This window comes from Cheilinus undulatus, linkage group 5 (assembly GCF_018320785.1).
Source record: "Cheilinus undulatus linkage group 5, ASM1832078v1, whole genome shotgun sequence".
NCBI lineage: Eukaryota > Metazoa > Chordata > Actinopteri > Labriformes > Labridae > Cheilinus > Cheilinus undulatus.
Window position 1 is genome coordinate 32,460,242 of NC_054869.1, and position 19,560 is coordinate 32,479,801.

Genomic DNA, 19,560 nt, shown 5'->3' on the forward strand with positions numbered 1-19,560 from the left:
TTGACCTTTTTAAGATGTTAAAGAGAATCAGGCACAAAGTGGCTGAGAGAGATGGTTTAACAGATGATGCAACAAAGGAAAAACTTTCAGGAAAAACTCCTTTTTCCATCCTTTTTTGGATGGGTTTGTTTGATTTTGCAGGTCATAAAGAGGAATCAGTATTTATTTCAGTCTTTTTTATAAGAGTCAGAGTAGCTCTAAAAACAAGCTCAACCACAAGTCAAACTTCCATAGAAATTCTAACCACATTGCAGAGATTTGAGGGTAAATTGTGGTTGCAAAAAAGGAATTCCTATCTTCATCCCTGACAGCATCTTCAGTAGAAATAATGAGTCAGTGCCAGTATTTGCAGGTATTTGTCCAAGCCTGACCACCCTCTAATCTTGCCTTCCTGTCATTGGCTGGTTATTCTCACTCCACATGAATCATGCTTGTTCAGAAACGTTCTGCTCTTTCTTTTAAACACTTGGTTTGTCATGGTTTGCCCCACATCAGAGTTTTTATAACTTAGCTTTGTTCCAGAACACACCACACCCTTTGCGGTTTTTGGACCATTTTCACCTCCCCACATCCAAATCTGCACAGGCATATCCACATTTTACTTTACAATTACTCCCATTTTCTGCAACAATTCACAATCTTTGCACTTCTGACAATTTGCCTACCCACCACAGAATACAGTATTAAAACCAGGATGATCATGCTTTTATTTTTAGGACTCACAGCTTCAGAATAAGTTTGAATGCAGCCTTACTCGAGGAAGCGGGTGATGTATTCTTTGGAGCAGGACGACCAGGTGAGAGGCGAGCTGTCGTACATCAGCTGTCTGGACATGATGAATGGATGCTTTCCTTCCAGCTCACAGTCGTTCCCCTGACCATCATGATGTATACCAAAGCTAGGTACAAATCGACCAAAATTAATCATTATTAAAGTAACATTAACATTAATTAAAATTGACCCCACAGTGAAACATGCTGGTGGGAGTATTATGCTGTAGGGATGCTTCAGTGCATCTGGAGCTGGGAATCTCGTAAGGGTAGAAGTTATCATGAACAAAGAAGGATATGTGAAGATTTTCAAAGTCAACCTCAAGCAGTCGCAGCTAAACTGGGTCTGGGTCTTTGCTTTGTCTTTGAACATGACCACAACCATAAACATACGTGGTGTCAGGTGAAGAACTACCTTCAGAAGACTAAAGTGGATGTGACTGACTGGCCTGCACAAAGCCCTGACTTGAATCCCACTGAAAATCTGTGGGTGAAGTTCAGACCAAGGTTCAAGCCGGAAGACCATCAAATCTGGAGGCGCTTGAGAGATTTGCCAAAGAAGAATGGGCTGGCATTCCTCAGGAGACGTGTCTGAGACTTGAAAACTACAAGAAACGACTATAGGCTGTTATTAGGCAAAAAGAGGACACAACTAACTATTAGCATTAGCATATTAGCATTAGGGGTCTAATAATTTTAACCCTGGTAGTTTTTTTGTGAAATAATTTTGTTTGTGTGCAAAGTAAAATAATGTAAGCACTCAAATTAAAACTAGGATGTTTGGAAAAGCTGTGTGAAAAATTCCTTGCTGTTTAAGAGCACTTTGGAAACACTTTTTCTAAGAAATGAATATTCATAGGGGGGTCATAATTCTGTCCTCATCTGTATATCTTCAGACTTGTTTTTAAATTCTCCTGCTGCCAAACTATCAATCAGTATTTGACAGTTCTGCAGTAGATTTAAACAATGAATTGTTGCAGCTCTAATGTTGTAGTATACATTATTTTATTAATTGCACTGGAGTTTTTAGTCCAACACACACTGAAGCTACAACTCAGCATTGTCACAGAGGAGTAAAATGGAACCAAGACAAAATATTTATTAATATATAAATAATGATTAATCCATTAAATATATAATCTAAAGACAGAACTAGAGTCTGGAGGTTGCATGCCTCAATATTGGGTCAAAAAGAAGGACTGGGTGATTTTTGCGGTAGTATGGTTGGTAGAAACATTGTAGGCACATGTTTTGCAATGAAGCATGGATGAAAGAGCTAGTCAGATTGATGCATAAAACAAAGACCTTTGTTCTCCAAAATCTAATGAGCTTTCCCTCAAGTCAAAGTGTAGGATTGTTCCAAATTTGACAAAAATCCCTCGGTTCATTCTTGAAATATTGTGCTCATGAGATTTGAGGTTGTAGTGCCTTCGAAACTACAAAGTTCATCACTGAGACAGAGTGGACATTTGTGCAAATTTTGAAAAAAAAAAAAAAAACTCCTTAAAGCATTCTTGAAGCATTCTCAAGTTAACACAATGAGGATGAAGCCCAATTATGATGACCTTTGACCTCTAAAACCTCCTCAATTCATCCTTGAGTCAGAGTGGAAATTTGTGCAAAGTGTGTAAAACTGTTCTCAAAGTATCCTTGGGACATTGCATTCACAAGAAAGAATGGACGGATGGACACACAAATGGACAACCAAACTTCGACAGAGGCATAAAAACCCCTAACTTCTCTCTTCATTTTTACCTGTATGAAATGAGCTACCTAAAATTTATGGCAGTCATCTCAGGTGTCAGTCTGTTCATGCTGTAACAACATACATCCCATTATTTGTATACAGTCATGTCACTAATAAACTGATGAGCTGATGCTACAGGGTTTAATGATGCAACAGTAATTTATCTACAGTAACAGACAAGGTACAAGATGCTCTCTTTGTCACATGGCTCATTGTTATAACCGTTTATTATTTAGGGGTTTAGAACAGATCAAATCAAAAATACAAACTGACCTGTGGCCCATTTCATGAGCGACAGTGAAGGCGACAGGTAGCCCTGAGTCCTCGTTGATGTTGCAGCTGCGGTGTGGCTGACACATCCCAGACAGATGAGACAGACCCAGAGTCTCACAGGGCTGGTTACTGCCAGCACAGATGTCCTTCCTGGAGCAGGGAACAGGCAAAATTAGGTGTGAACAAGTAAAGAAAGCCACAGGATTCAGACCATATCATCCAATGTGTTTTGTTTATTGCTGACATACAAATACACTAGGCCTGTCATGAAACCAGAAACTGAGACCTTTGTATGATAATCGAATAAATGTTTCAGTACCAAGGCAACAGTAGCAGGAATCTTAGGGACCAAAATATTGTAATTTATTGTTTTTAATAACCCCCAAATGAATTAAACTCCTGTACACAAACTGCAAGCAAAATCCTAAAAATTGTCTGATGGTTTAGCTCTAAAACATTTACAACATCTTGATGGAATTACGACAGCACCCTCTTTCTTTTACTTGTGCCATCTTTTGGGTAAAAATCCAACTAAAGATCTATAGTCTTCTTTTATTAGATTTGATGCCTTTGATACTATTGATCATTAAAATGGTGGAGATTGTGATGTTTTTAATCAGTGGTTATGAAAAGCTCTGAAGGTATCAAAGCATCCAAAATTTGACAACCGTACATGAATTCAACTTACCTGGTGATCAGCACAGCCACATCATGATGAGCTGGATGTGTGTCGCTCTGCGGGTTCAGGTTTTTCTGCCAGGCACAGAAACTGGACAGAGTGGAGTCTGCGTGATGAACTATCTTTAACCCTTTCTGCAAAAAAGTGAAAGAATATATAATTTACATTTTTTTGTTTTGTTTTGTTTTTTTTTTTAGAAAATGGTTTGTAAAGCTATTTTTGAGGCCTACAAGTGTGATTGATATATCCACTATTGTTCCGCTGCATTCTAGAAAAAGTTGGTTGAATTGATAAGAACATAGGTTTGGCTTTTATGAGCTTTTTGCCTCTGCCTTTGCCTTTTCAGTCATTACCCAATGCATGACTATTGGCTTTTAAAAAAAATGTTTATACTGTGACAAATATTTGGAGTTTGTGTTATGACTGAATAAAACCTACTATGACACTATAATGGTTTTAGAGAATACACACATATTTATTTCATCATTATCAACAGGATTTTTAAGTAGTAGACATACAGTGCCTATAATAAGTATTCCACCCATGTTTTACAGTTTTAGTGATTTTATAAAATCACGTTGTCAATATATTGTGGCTTTTTGGACAAAAAAAAATGCTTTAATGTCAAAGCGAAAATAGATTTCTAGAAATTATTATCAATTGAACAAAAATGTGAAATGTAAAATAAGGTAATTGCATAAATATTCACCCCATCAAAGTGACTGACCTAATTCAACAGAGGTCCAGCCAGTTGGTGCTAGTAGTCTCACAATCAGTGAAATTGGGATGACCTGAGTGCAGTGAATGTGTCTCAAATGACTGTAGTATAAAGGCACCTGTTCCTGGAAGGTCCAGTCAAAAATGTCCAAGGCTCTGAACAAGAGTTCAGTTAAATCCATCATCAAGGAATGGAAGAAATAAGGCACATGAGAAAATCTGCCTAGATCAGGCCGTCCTCACAAACTGAGTGACAGTGCAAGAAGGAGACTAGTGAGAGAGTCTACCAAGGCACCTATGACTACTCTGAAGGAGTTACAAGCTTCAGCAGTTGAGATGGGAGAGACTCTGCATACAACTGTTGCCCATGTTCTTCACCAGTCAAAGCTTTATGGGAAAGTGGCAAGGAGAAACCACTATGGAAGAAAGCTCAAATCTCAACTAGTAATCACCAAAAGGTGCGTGGGAAACTCCACGGTCAAGTGGAAGAAAGTTTTTTGGTCAGATGAGACCAAAAAAACATCAGACTAGACGTTATGTTTGGCGGAAACCAAACACTGCACATCACCATAAACACACCACCTCCTCTGTGAAGCACGGCGGTGCCAGCATCATGCTGTCAGGATGTTTTTGGTAGCCAGTCCTGGAAGGTTTATAAAGGTAGAGGGTAAAATGAATGCTGCAAAATAAAGGAAAATCTGTCTTCAGCTTTTGTGTTCTAAATGTGGTATTATTTAAAACCCTATCTCAAATTCAATGTTCTTTTTTTTTTCTTTAGCACAAATCATATAAATGATCTCAAATGGCTTCAGCTCAGTGTGCAACAGTTTGAACTCATTCATGTTCTTTCTGGTTTGTTTGATCGGTGCCCTTTGTCATATTTCACCATCACTGTAGATGAGGTAACCCTTGATGTCTTTCAAGGCTTTAATAATATTTGATAATAATAAATCAAAGTGAAAATGTAATGTGTAATGGAGCTTGAATTTCCAGGTGATGCACAAAAAGCTTGGGCAACAGCCAAATAGAGAGACTCACCCTTTTTACTTCATGTCCTTACTACTCCTGTAAGGAATGCTTCTTATATACAGTATGTGCATGTTCAGCTTCATTAAAATATGCTTTTATCAGACATCTCTGTCAGGACGGAGTTACCTCGTCTCCCTGCAGCAGAATGAGTCGAACCAAGATGACGTGGATTGCATTCCCAATACTAGCATCATGAAAGATCCCAGCCACCTTTTAAAATAAAAAAAATATTTAACAAAAGTTAAGTATACAATTTACATCTGTGCAAAAACTCTGATGGATCTTTCTCTTTACCATATTCATGATGGTGAAGATGTAGGACTCAACATTATCACTGCCATGGTATTCTATGAGCTTAGAGTCTGCCACCACCATAGTCTCCACCCAGCGCTCTCTGCTCACTGAGCGCTGAGAGCGGGACCCCCCCTTCCGCTGCTCCCTCTCCCACTCCTCCCTCTCCCTTTCCACCTGCACAGAGTCACTTGGAGCATCTGAAGCATAAATAACAGCAGGCATCATTAGCAGAACACTTTTGGCTCATAACTACTTGAAAACGCTCACTTGTGTACGATTATACAAACATCTGCAGCATTGTACAGTTCAGAAAACACATTCAGATACATACCTTGAACTCCACAGGGGCTGGGAGGTTTTTTGGACTGAAGACTGCGTTTCTTTCTTTGACTTTCTGATACTCTTGGATAGATAACATGAGGCTCTGGTGTTCCTGTAGGCTTAGCTGGAGAGTTATGGACTGGTTCAATAAAAAAATGTCCCTCTGGTAGGGAGAAGAAGCCTCTCTGTGGATAACAAAATGACATAAAAGTTAAGAAATATAGAATAAAAATCTGCCCCCCCGCCCAACACACACACACACACACACACACACACACCCACACAAACCTTAACCCTATAATGTTATACATTCTCAAACTAGGACAAAACCTGAGGAGCGGACTTCTTCACTGGGTGGACTCACTGGTGGTTTGGATGGGAATGATGATAAAGGTACAAATGAAATCACAGATTTTAGAAGTACCTGAAGAGCTGTGACTTTGGTGGGTTGTGTTGCTTTACAAAATGGTTGATAGAGCCAACAATCCATCTACGAAAAGACCCCCCACACAATGAATTCCCTCTTCAAACCACATCTGAAAAGGTTAATCATTAAGACAGGAGGGTTTGAAATGATAGGCATGGACATTAAAGGGTTGTAATGAGGTACTTGGCAATACTCACGGCAATAGTACCCAGTGATTTCAGTGTGCATTGCCCATTTAAGATGTGTCGCTGCTCGTGTCGGCAGAGATGGCTTGGCCATAGAGCAGACAGGTACACTATTGCTGTGTAATTTAGTGACTTTTAGGTAAAAATTGGCAAAAAAAAACATTCTGGCTCAATCTGCGCTTTATTTCAATGTTTTAAGCGTTTTATTTTTCACCCAGAAAAGCTCTGTGTTTGGCATTACTTTGCAATGCAAGTTTTGGCTGCCGGCTACATGCTCTTCGGCTTCAGAGTATTTGAACAGCTGTTTGTGTCTGCTTGCTTTGATAGGGACAACAACAACAAGCTAACCTAAAATCAAAACTAAAATGAGCTTTTTGACTCAAGTGGTGATGACGTGCTGTCCACTGTGGATACAAGGGGATACTTTTATGAGCCGGAGAAGAGGAGAAACTTCTACAAATGAAGAATAAAAAGTATGAAAGACAGAGGAGGGAAACTGATGTGTGCAGAAGAGATCCTGAGTTACCATGTGATGTAGGTGTGTAAACTGTGAACCCATGCCCACAGTGTCATGAGTGGGACATGAACACTTCTTCAGGACATTTCTCATCCAAGATAGCAGCTCACAGACACCTGCGGCCTGCATCACTCCCCATCCAGAGTTCCCTACCTTACTGAACACAGGTGTTTGACCGATCTTCAACTTTATGAAGATAAGTTGGGAAAACTGCTTACGCTTTATTCTTCTACTCTCTGATAACTAGACAAAATACAGTCAGCATAATACGTTAACTGTATGAAATCACTGTGTCAGCTGTTGAAGTAGGAAACTGAGCTTAAATAACTATTAGCTTAGTTTGTTGTTTTTGTCTCTGCTGAAGCAGACCCAAACAGATACACCGAGGTGAAAGAGCATGTAGCCAGCAGTTATAGCTTGCATTGCAAAGTAGTGTCATACACAGAGGCTTTCTGGGTGAAAGACAGTTTGCCGATGTTTGTTGGCTGCCCATTTGTAATGCATAACATTCAGCAAGGCCATCATCTACCTTTGTCTAAATCATAAAAGAAATGCATGGAAGGAAAAAAAAGTGTGGCAGTCTGAAATATATAAAAAAAATTAGGGCAATAAACATCTTTATCGAGTTGATGCAATCAAACAATAGGAGAGCTGCTGCCCAGTGCCTGAAATCTTCGTTAGTCTGGTTCATAACCGATGGAAAATTGTGTGTGAACTTAAATCCTGAGGTGACACTAAACTGTGATATGATGTCCATGCACTTTGGAAATGAGACCTCTGGATCAGATATGAACTTAAAAAGGTCGTCTGCATATAACAAAACCTTATGGATGTTCCCACCTTAGTTTAAATCCTGTATTTCACTGTATTGCCTCAAAGCTACAGCTAAAAGCTAAAGAGCAAGATTGAAATGGATAGGATACAGTAAACAACCCTGTCTCTTGCCCTTTTGTAGGATAAAATAGTAACTGTAGTGTTTCAACAGTTCCCATAAGGTTGCAGGTGGGACTTTTTGGCCATTCTTCAGTAATTTCTTTTCCATCATTAGTCTACAGATCTGAAAATGAGCCTTTCTCCTTCCCTGAGGCACATTCTCCGTCAGCAGCAGCAATAAAGAGACTTTTTCCTAAGTATGCCATGCATGTTCTTACTGGTAAAGTCTATTTACTGGCTGATGGCTGAGGTCTGCTGCTGAACACACACACTGACAAGTACAAGAAACACCCCTCCATACACAGACACACCTGCATGGAAACATGCATGTATGCAAACACAACAAAAGAGACTTCTGTTGAATGTTTGATTTTTCCTTGTAAACACCACATTATGACTGTCCCACCTCCAGATCAATGTTAGCTCTATTCATTGAGGTGATTGTGTGTTTATGTGTGAGCATGTGTGTGTGTGTGTAAGGGGGGAGTTTTGTGTCAAATGAGTCCAAACAAGCCCAGACTGTTCTGAATGAACTCCTCCCTCACTCCTTAAAACAACTGGCAAACGACAGAATGAGAGGAGGAGGGATACATTATTCTTTCAACAGGAAATGCTGACAAAAGAAGTTCAACTGAGTGCTGGGATTGTTATCTTCAGCATTCATGCTCAAAAGTTTTTATCAAAATGAACATAAGGAGCTCTTAAATATGAATGTTGCATCTGATTCTTGGATCTCCACTCAGTGCTTACAGGGGAACAGCAGATGTAAAAAATTAGGCCATGCAGTTTGGCCTGTTGTGGTTCCAGGGGTCTATCCTGCTGTTTGCTGCAGTTATGCACTCCACTGCTTTCTGGGTCATCCTAACAAGTTCTGCATGTGGGCTTTAGGACATGTGTTTTAGCTACATTCATTCAGCAGCTTGCAGAGCTCTGATTGAGTGTCTCATTTCTCCATTCAGGGAGTTCAGAAAGTACAAATCCAGAGGAAGACTCCCTTTGGAAAGACTGTATTACTCCACCTGTTACACTGCAGCTTGTAAAATAAAGAATGTCTGCAAAGTAACATGAAGTGTAAGCTTTATGTCAGATTGTGTTTTTCATGCTTGTAATCACCAGAACAAGGATAATGTACAGACGGACAAACAAGAGTCCTCTGTATATGCCTGAGGTTTAGTTATTTTCTTCTCTAAACTCAGATTAAATGGAGTTATGAGAAAGTGTTTCCCACTGACTCAGAGTGTGGCCCTCAGCCAGGGGTCCCTGAGCTCTGCGTGGACTCATCCTCAAGGCATGCAGGCTGATACGTCTGTAGTCAGCTGGGAACACTTCCCATAGGCTCTTGCAGAAAAAAACAGCTGATTTTATTGCTGCTTTGAGTCTTATCACATTTAATCAGATTAAATTTAGCAATAGAAACACCATGATGGTCATTTTGACTGATTTCCCCTTAATATTACAAATAGGGATGCAGTCAGCATTCTACACCAAAGTAAGTAATGGAAAATGCTAGTATTAGTATCACCAGTCGACATCATTATTATTTTAAACATCAATGTCAGTATTGGCTCTTATTTTCACAGCTGGTGCATCTCTACAAATTACTGGGCTGTTTTTAAAACTAAAACACAGTTGGTCCCAGTCCCTTCCTAAAAGTGTCTTTATTTAAATTTAAGATGTTAATCCCTGTTTCATTGGTTCTTTGAAATTTAGTTGCGAACACATTTTGAAAATAAAAAAATAATGTTATTATTCTGAAAAAAAATGTGTTTTTGTATTGGTATCATGCTCTGATAAAAAAAACAGGAAATGGAAAAAACTGCAGAACACAGCACACAAAACAAGATAATCTACATTTTAAAAATTACCTATATCACTGGTTCCAAGCCTCTTTCCTTTGAGTACCCCCTACTTCAGGTAGAAGGTTTGATCCCCCCAAGGGACAGACGCACAAGAAGAGGTGATACATTGTGGTATCTACATTCACGATCTCACGATCCAGGGACGACAAAACCCATTCATCCATTTTCTACACCGTTTACAGGGGCTGGAGCCTATCCCAGCTGGCACTGGGCAAGAGGCAAGGCACACACTGGACTGGTCGCCAGTCAATCGCTGGGCTGACATGTAGAGGGAAACAACCAGGCACACTTACTCACATCCACGGCCAAGTGTAAGCCACCACTTAACCTAAGGAGCATGTTTTTGGTGGTGGGAGGAAGCCAGAGTACCTGATGTGAACCCACGCATAGGAAGAACACGCAAACTCTGCACAGTTACCCCCTGACCTGGAGGCAAACCAGGAACCTTCTTTCCTCTTGCAACAGCGCTAACCTCTGTGCCGCTGTACAGCCCCTGAAGACATATAGTTATTCTAGTTAAAACTCCATTAAACACCAAGCGCTGTCACTTTTACCAAGAAAGATCACAGCTGACAGTTACAGCCCCACAGTATCTTATAGTTATGTAATATTTTTCATTGTGTCTCAGTGTAAGCTGCCTGTTGAATTAAGTTTAGATATTTGGTAGTTTAACTGCACCAGTCCAAAGGGGTTTAAGGCTGTTAATAGTCAAGATAAATGTGCCGCTCTGTGGTGCAGATCAAAGGCAAGTCTGAATGACAATTCAAGGGGTCATCATAGTAAGACATAACCACTATCCAGCTGTTATGAAAAGACACGTCACAAGAAAAACTGTATTGACTGTCAAAACATTTTTGTATTGCAATGGTAAAACAAGTATACCTCACAAATTTAAGCTCAGTGTTCTTACTAACTTCTGCATTGACTTCATTTTTCAACCACAGAGTTATACGCTTGTTCTAAGTTATTTTTGAGGAATTACGCCTTAAACTATCAGTGTGTATGCAATAATTATGGCTTGTTGAATGTAATGATAAATAATACTGAAAAATGTCTGATTAAATTTGTAAAAATGTCAGTTTTGGTATTATTACTTTAAAAATGTATTCTAACACCAAACATGTATTACTTTTATTATAAAATATTTAAATAAGTGATAATGGAGTTTGCAATCTGGTGTCAAAATGACTATTCGTGGCTTTTCCGAAGGGCCTGGGAGTTTGATCCTTCTGTACCTATAGCAAGATTCTGCATCATCTCACCGCAAGGAAAAACACAAAAAATATCTTAACAACAAAGTTTCAGGTGTCAGAAGCCCTCTTTGTCTTCTCCTATACATGTCCCTATGTTAATCACCCAAGAGAGTCCCTGCAGAAAAAAGCAGGTGTTGGAAATCAACCAGGAAGGAATGCTACAGAGAGGCCCATCCAAACATTCAGACCAATGCTCTGCATGATCTGTATTATCTGCATACCAAATACAGTCCTACTGTGCAGCACAGCCTGCAAAGCTTTGCTCCAACAGTGTGTGGTTGTGGTGTTGCTTATGATCCTTATTATGATCCTTAAATTACCACGTACGGAGCCTGTGTGATGTCTGCGCTCAACAGGCCAAGACAACTTGAAAGGAGCTGGGACTTTGTTTTCCATTCAAACAAAAGCAGGGGATTATTCAGCAGCAGTTTTTGACCTGAATTCTGAACGCTCTGCCAGCTGAAACGGCCTCAGCCTGGAGTTCACTTTGCACTTTCGCCACCTTTCCTCCTCCTGCTTTCCATTAATCCCCCTCCTCTGACCTAGAGGAAGTATGTTGGGGTGTGAGGTGCCAGAGCCAGGGGAGGTTACCATAACACAGGTCTGTGTTCTAAATACATGAGCCATGTGGAACTGCTTCTGCTACCTCTGTTTCCTGCTTCTGTGGGTTTTGTAGTGCTGACCAAATGGGTATGCAATAAAGTGTGTGCTATTACGCAGCCTGTAGCCTCCTCAGTGATTAGTGGGACACAAGGAGAGGTGGGGGCGGACGGTGCTCATTACTGCAATATGACCAACCACAACAATTTCAAGCGAACAAACTTTGAATTTTGGAGAACTCCATAATAACAGGTTTCACTGCACTTACTTGCCTTCATTTTTCTTATACTTCAAAGGATAATCATGCCTGAGAGCTAATTTATTCCACAGAGGTCAAACACATTATCATTTTTCATAGGCACAGTGCGAAGAAACATGCTCTGAAGTGAGGATATAATGGGCCTAAACTTGTATGTTCTGCCTCAGGGATCACTAAAGACTGCAGAGAAGGCTTTGGTTTTGCTTCATTTAAAGGTTTTCCCATAGACAGACAATGACAGCAGCCTCCACCCTATTTCTCAGTTTCTCACATTCAGTCAGCAGGGAAGGTGACGAATAACCTGAACTTTGTAAGACATAATCACATGTAACCAACACACTGGTCCCTGCGGCAGAGCTCCGTTTGTCAGAGCATATTTTGCTTCATTTCCTTGATCAGATGTGGGACTTTAAATGACACCATGTAGAGGTGTTAATGACATGGTGGGTCCAGTTTGTGGCTTTTGCAGCTTTAAAAGTCTTTAAAATATCCTGCTCTGTCAACTTTTCTGACAGGCTTTTTTCTTTTTTGTTCAATGCACCACACAGATGCATATAAGGGTGCAGAAACCACCCGACTTGCCTAAAAAAGGGACTGAATGATACTGGAAAAAAACTGGCATGACAGTAACTGTTCTTTCTGCCACCATGTATACAGTGAAAAATGTGAAAAAGTGCAGGAAGTTTTAGCTACTTTTATTTTCCATCTCCACAATATAGGAGCAATATTACTTTTCAATAGTTTAATATGAGATGAAGTGAGATAAATAAACATATATGACAGTGTATTAGCCTTGGCAAGAAAAGATGTTCCAGGGGGTACTATTAAACAGAATCCATTAAAACCAGCTTTTCATTAGGGATGCACAATATTAGCGACCAGATATTGGTATAGGCAGATATCAAAATTTTTGCTGATATTTACATTCGATATTTTGGCCGTGCATATCAGCATATATCAACAATTTTTTGGCCATATATACTAATAAATTAGTGGAGTTCTAGGCTGGACCAATAGGCCTATGTAGGTTGAGATCTCTTTCTTTATTCTTTTTTATTCTTTAAACTTTAAAGTGTGTTTAAAGAAAAAAAAGTGTGTTTCTTTTAAAATCCTCAAACCTAAAATTGTGTTCAACGGACTGAATTGAATTGAATAAAACAAATCTGTAAATATCTGCATATTGGATATCAGCAAAAATCCAATATCATGCAGCCCTACTTTTAATCGCATATAGCAGTTTTTGAATACAGTATCCATCCATGCATCCATCCATCATTCCATCCATTCATCCACTCAGCCAAGACCTCCCTCTCCCCAGCAACACTTTCCAATTCTTTCAGGACACTCTCAAACATTCATAGACCAGACAGGATATATAATCCCACCATCGTATTATACCCTATTATTGTATACCCTGAGGTCTCCTCCCAGCTGGAAGTGCCTGGAAGACATCCAGAGGGAGGTGCCAAGGAGGCACCCTATTCAGATGCCCAAACAGCCTCAACTGGCTCCTTTCAATGAAGCAAAGGAGCAGTGGCTCTACTCCCAGTTCTCTCTGGATGTCTAAATTCCTCATCCTATCCCTACGGCTGAGTCCAGCCACCAAAGAAAACTCACTTTGACCACTTGTATCCACAATCTTATTCTTTCAGTCATTAGCCAGAGTTCCACATAGGTGAGGGCTGGGAGGAAGGTTGGCAGAAGCTTGGCTTTCAGCTAAGCTCCCTCTTCACTACAACGGAACAGCCAAACGCCTGCAGTACTGCTGACGCTGCACCAATCTGCCTCATGAACAAGACCCCAAGATACTTGAACTCCTTCACCTGTGACAAAGACTCAATCCCCATCTGAAGGAGCAATCCACCATTTTCAGGCAGAGAACCATGGAGCATGTCACAGTATATTAAAAAATATCTAACTGTATTATCTTCTTGCATGGAGACTTTTTTGAAATACCAAAACTTGTTTGTATTTTGTGACAAACACTTCTCAGATGCTTTGATTTTAATTTTAGGTGGGCTCCTTTAACAAGGCCTTTAGGATTTCTTTTACCCCACCTGTGCTGTTTGACTTTCTTCTCACCTTATTTCATGCTTCTTTATTTTTCGCTAAGATAAATAAAAAACTACCTCCAGATTTAGTTTGTGTTCAGATGCTTTAAAGACATCTCTGTTTAAGGTAAACTTTACACTGTACACCTCTGTATATTGCACACTTGTGGACAAACTATAAGAAAGTAAGCATCCAGAGGCTACGGGTAGAGCTTATAATGATGCCTGAGGAATAAAGTACATCAGACCAAGATGGTGCAGTGCAAGTGAAATGTCTGCAGCTGCAGAAGTTATTGATTTCCAAACTGTTTTAAATGATTTGTGTATAAATTTATTTGCTGAGTTGATGCCTGAGAATGATGTCATCTCGGCTCTGTTTAAAATCAGACATACAGTACTGTTGAACTGTTATAGTGTACTGTTGGGTGTCAGTCGCCATTATGAAGACACTGGTACAGATGCATTTTTAAAGTCTGAAGTTATGTATATCTATTCATATGTTGTACCCAAATCACAAACTTTTATTGCACTTTTATTGTGTATTGTGCTGTCTTTCTATGTGCTGTGTTGTCTTTAAGGTGGATCTAAAGTCCATATTAATAAAATTTCAAATTGAATTGGATTGAAATGTTTTATTTTTCATTTAAGTCATGCCTTTATGCTGATAATAACTTGTTATTTAACTCTGAAAGCAATTTGAATGATTTTTGTATGTGGTCGTATATTACTGCTGTCAATTTCTGTTATTATTTTCTGTCTGTTCTTTTCTGAAGCACTTTGGGCTCCTTACTTAGATATATGAAAGCTTCCATATAAATAAAGCTGAACTAGTTAGAGTTTGAAAATTTGACTGTGGCCTGAATTATGGGACAATCTATCAGTTCAAACATACACTAAAGTTTCACTGTACACATATTAATGGTCCTAATATAATTGAAATTCCCAAATGTATCTGTCTGATGCCCTGAAATATCGAGATTTATTTGTTTTTCTTTGTCTTTTATAAACATAAATCAAATGTCTTTGGGTTTTGGACTGTTGGATGGACAAAGCATTTGTCCGATAGCATCACACTAAGCTCTGTAATAGGCACTTAGAGTTATTTTCTGATTTTATAGGCCAAATGCATTACATGCATTATTTTCAGAATAGTCTGTGATGAAATAACCATCAACTGATTGCTGCTGAAATCCCCGAAGAGGAGCTAGAAAAACATTCCTGGGGAGAGGGATGTTTGGGTTGGCTTGTTTGGCCTGCTGCCACCATAACACCAGATAAACAGAAGTTGGATGGATGGATGACTGCTGCTGTGGTTTACATGAGAAAAAGGAATCTTTGCTGGATCTACTATTTTATAGACTTTCTTCAATAGGACTTGGCCTCTTTTTATCAGGCCTGCTCTACCAACTGAGCTAAACTGGCACCCAGAAGATCCATTGTTACAGTGCCCTCCAAATTTCTGCAGTACATGGTAAAGTTTGATGGATTTTCATGTTTTGTTGCAATGTTTTTTATGTTTTCTCTTACTCTGCCCCCCCTGGTGTTGTGCTACATACTCAAATAATCTTCATGACCTTATATTTTAAAGCTGTCCATCTGTATCTGTCTCCAAAGGCTGAATGACCTCCACTGCAACTGGCAGGGTTTCCTTCCAACATCTGTGCATGAGTCTTTCTGTTTAGTGCTCTCTCTGTGGCTTTCACTGCCATAAACCTTCTTCCACACAACAGAGAATCAGGGTAATAGATCACAGTGGTTCTCTAGTGGGTTGGAAAGAAAGGGCAAACTGGAGCTCTAGGGATTTTAGGAAAATCCCTCTGAATGTGGTAGGTTCTAGTTAGAGTGATGCAACCCAGTTTTCCTTTGGTTCCAGCATCGATTTTAGTCCTGTGGGTTTGAGTAAGATGTAAAAAATGAGCTACAGATACAGGATTTAGCAGAATGAGGCACTGCAAACCACACAAACATAACAGAGAAGCAGGAGGCAAGACCCTGCAGGAGAGGCATTCCTGCTGTGACACAATCAGACACGAAGAGGGAAACATTCTTCATGACTAAAACTGACACATCCCATCATTTCAGAGCCGGGTCATCCCTTTTTTCCATGGCCGCTTCCTATTTAGTTTTTCCAAATTGCCAGTGTAAAACAGATGCATCCATTACTGGTAAAAATTGTTGGGAGGTGAACTTGAGCAACAAACATCGGGTGAAAATGTAACTTAACACCCAAACTAAGTAACAGGTACACCATAAGTTCCCTAAAAAATTCTCATATGGCACAAACTCCTCTGTTCATATGTTTGAGCTTTCCTGTCTTTCTGCTCTCCAGCTGCTTTCTCTCCTTTGTAGTTGACTTCAACATTACTCCTTGAGTATGAAAAAGAGAGAATGCTCTGAACAAAATGTATGGCCATTTTTGCCTTTGCTCCATCTGTCAAACCCTTCTGCCCCAGTCCATAAAAATAAGCCACATTCTATTACTAAGCCTCTTTCTCAGAAAAGAACAAAGTAAAACTACACAAGGTTGGGGTCTTGCATGCAAAGAGTTTCTGCAGGATCAGACAGCAAAATGAATGAATGAATGAGCGAAGAAAAAAACATCTGAGAGACAAAGAAGACAGAAAGGTTCTCATGGTTGGCCGAGAAGCTGCAGCCGTCAGCGGGTCTGCAGCTCAGTCGTTCTGCAAATAGTGTCAGGAAGTCTTTGAAGGGCAAACTAACACACAGGGCACTGTCAGATGGAAGGGGTTTGTTTAACAGCCTATGACTGCCTACTTCACATAGCAGCTTCTCTAGAGTGATGCTCCCTTTGTGTTGTGTACAAATACAACGTTACTGATTGATCTTTCAGAGAGATTTGTGTAGATTTAAAGGAATATATTCAACATAAAAGGTATATCTAATGAATGAAACTGAAGTTTAAAATGAACCCTTTGTCTTGGCATTCATGGGATTTCTTACCAGGCCTTTGCAGGTGCTGATGGCAGCTGTTCCTCGCACACCAGGCGCCTCCACAGTGCCAAGGAGGTGGCAGGAGTTCCCCTCTTGCTTGCGATGCTGCTCAGTCTTGTTGGCGCTGCCGTTCCTCCTCTCCAGGATGTAGTCACTTGAAACCAGGTGATTGTTTGCAGTTAAATTGAACAGTAAAGCATGACCCTTGTAGTTGACCTGGTAGTAAACCTGTTCCTCCGAAGCCAGGGGTCCCAGGTCACGCTTGACTCGCCCACCACTGAAGTGGTGAGATAGAGAGTGGGAGATGAAGGCTCCATTAGGAGTGGATTTAACTGGGTGGACTATGGACAGGTCTGACTCTGACAGGGACGGCTGACCTGCAGAATAGAGGGGGTAAAATACAACAAAATCGAAAGAAAGATCCATATATGCAGGCAGAAATAAAAGTAGGAACATGTTTTACAATAGCAGTCTTGTGCAACCATAACAGTTGGGTTTTGTAGAGTAAAATGCTTATTTTTTAATGCATTGTTGGAGGTCTATTTTACATTGAAAACTAAAGCCATATTTTGTTATTTTGACCTTCTTTGGTGTGCATGCTAACACTGAGATGCTCTTTACCATACAAACTTCCCGTCCATGCACAGACATGCAGCTTCTACAATAAGTGCACCACACTGACCTTGCTCTGCAAAAAGCGAGAGGAGTCTACCGGAGTCTGTGAGCTCTTCGTGGCCGGCTGCCAGAGTGAAAACAAAGTGTAGCACAAAGAAAACCGGGCTTTCCTGCGAACATCGCATATTTCATGTATCCAAACTCAAAGCGCAGAGAAACAGTCCTGGACGGAGGAGTTCCAGTGGCATTAGAAGCGACCACTTGAATCCCGCTCTGCACTGTGTCATGTCATGAAAAGAGCCCAGAAATCTGACTGCAGTCAAGTGAAATCTGCCTTCACGAACATGCACCGAGCAGCACAGGGAGCCAGATCATGGTTTAAAGAGGGAGAAAGCTCCGGCTCCAAGGAGGAGGAAGGGGAGGAGGAGTATTCTGAGGGGCCAGTGTCTACTTTTTCTCTGCAGGAGCAGGAGAGCAGCAGGAGGAGGCAGAGGCTTCTTTTCAATGACTTCAGTAAAGCAGCTCGTTCTGACCTGTGTCTGTCGAGACTTGTCATTAAAAACCTTCACGGCGCGAAAATTTACGGCCTCTCCCAAAAATACTCATGCAAATTACATGGATCATTCAGGCTTATGCTTTAAGGATGAAAGAAGACATCTCAATATGCTAAAATACTTACATAAGTTTTCAATAGGGACATAATAATTTACACTATTAATACTGGGATCACCATACTTCCTAAGTAGTGTTTTTTTTAAGACACGAGGTTGAAGCTATTTGATGGACAGGTATTCTCTAACAATAGAAATGCAATATTCCCCTTTATTATACTTATTAATAAACAAAAGGCAACATTTTTATACCCCTGAAATATCTTGTTTTTCTACAAAAACTGACTGAAAAGTTGCTTCTGGTGCTAATGATGTCAAACAAGAGAGAAGCAGACAGCAGCCTCTGCTGGTTAAAAAAGAGTACTGCAATGTACCTTTTTTGACAGTGATTTTAATAGTCCATTTTTGTTTATTTTGAGCTGGTAATAGCCAAGATTGGAGGTTCTTCGGGGAGTTCATCCATATGTACGTACCTATCTCAGGCCACTGACATGAAGAGCACTTTGAGGGATTTTCTTCTAATCTTCCATACATGGCTCAGCATGTCCCAAATGGCATACGTCTGTACTAAATACTTAATAATTTGAGTGCATAAGTGTACATAGTGCATTCAAACTAAGAAGCAAATGCAGTAGCCTATACTACTGGCACTCTAAAAAAACGTCCAAGAATTGAGCATGTAATAATGGTCACTTTGCACCCTATAAGACTGCCATATTGTTGACAAAGCAGAAATTGTACTGTTAGCATGATAGCGCGCTAGCTAACATTAGCATCTGCCAGCTAGCTAATGTGTTATTAGCAAGAGCACCACAATTCAATCAAGAAGAATGCATTGAAGGTCAAATAAGTTGGGTTTTATTGAAGAGAATAATGTTAACATACCATACATATTATATGAATTCAACATTGAGTGAAAATAGCCATAAATTTAGATTAAAATCTCCTAATGTCTGTTAGGGGTCGGCTCTTTAAAAAGAAGAAGAAGAAAACACAGGCCATTAGGATGTCCTGTCCTGTTAGTGCAAAATGGCAGTGTGTAATTTGAGACAATACTAAACCATTGTGATTAAGTGCTCTGTATTGTATTTAAATGTACTGTTAACAATTGCTAACTATCAGGGGAGCTAGTTTGTGAAACAAAGTATTGCCAAAGCCAGTCAGGAGAATAACAAAAACATCTTTGTCATCGAGAAAGGATGACTCAAGGATGACCTGATCAGATTTTGGAGGTTAAAGTCTTTGGGTATCATGTTAATCCCTTTCTTTTTTATATATATATTTATTTTTGGGCTTTTTCATGCCTTTATTAGAGATAGGAGGACAGTGGATGGATTTGGAGGCGGGGAGAGACATGCAGGGGATGGTGCCACAGGCTGGATTCGAACGCAGGCGGCCTGTGTTCGAATCCAGCCTGTGGCACCATCCCCTGCATGGTGCCACAGGCTGGATGGTGCCACAGGCTGGA

At 40.0% G+C, this 19,560-nt stretch overlaps 1 protein-coding gene across 1 annotated transcript in view; it reads right to left on the reverse strand.

Annotated features, from left to right (window-relative positions):
* The window catches only part of adamts12 (ADAM metallopeptidase with thrombospondin type 1 motif, 12), a 36,865-nt gene extending 19,050 nt beyond the window's left edge, over window positions 1–17,815 (reverse strand). The window contains exons 1-8 of the mRNA XM_041786476.1: window positions 17,549–17,815; window positions 16,876–17,243; window positions 5,841–6,015; window positions 5,510–5,706; window positions 5,342–5,425; window positions 3,479–3,603; window positions 2,791–2,940; window positions 755–898 (exon numbers count right to left, since the gene is read on the reverse strand). Coding sequence (XP_041642410.1) covers window positions 755–898; window positions 2,791–2,940; window positions 3,479–3,603; window positions 5,342–5,425; window positions 5,510–5,706; window positions 5,841–6,015; window positions 16,876–17,243; window positions 17,549–17,666 — 1,361 coding nt within the window. The 5' untranslated portion in view covers window positions 17,667–17,815. The remainder of the gene's footprint in view (window positions 1–754; window positions 899–2,790; window positions 2,941–3,478; window positions 3,604–5,341; window positions 5,426–5,509; window positions 5,707–5,840; window positions 6,016–16,875; window positions 17,244–17,548) is intronic.
* Between the last annotated feature and the right edge of the window lie 1,745 nt (window positions 17,816–19,560).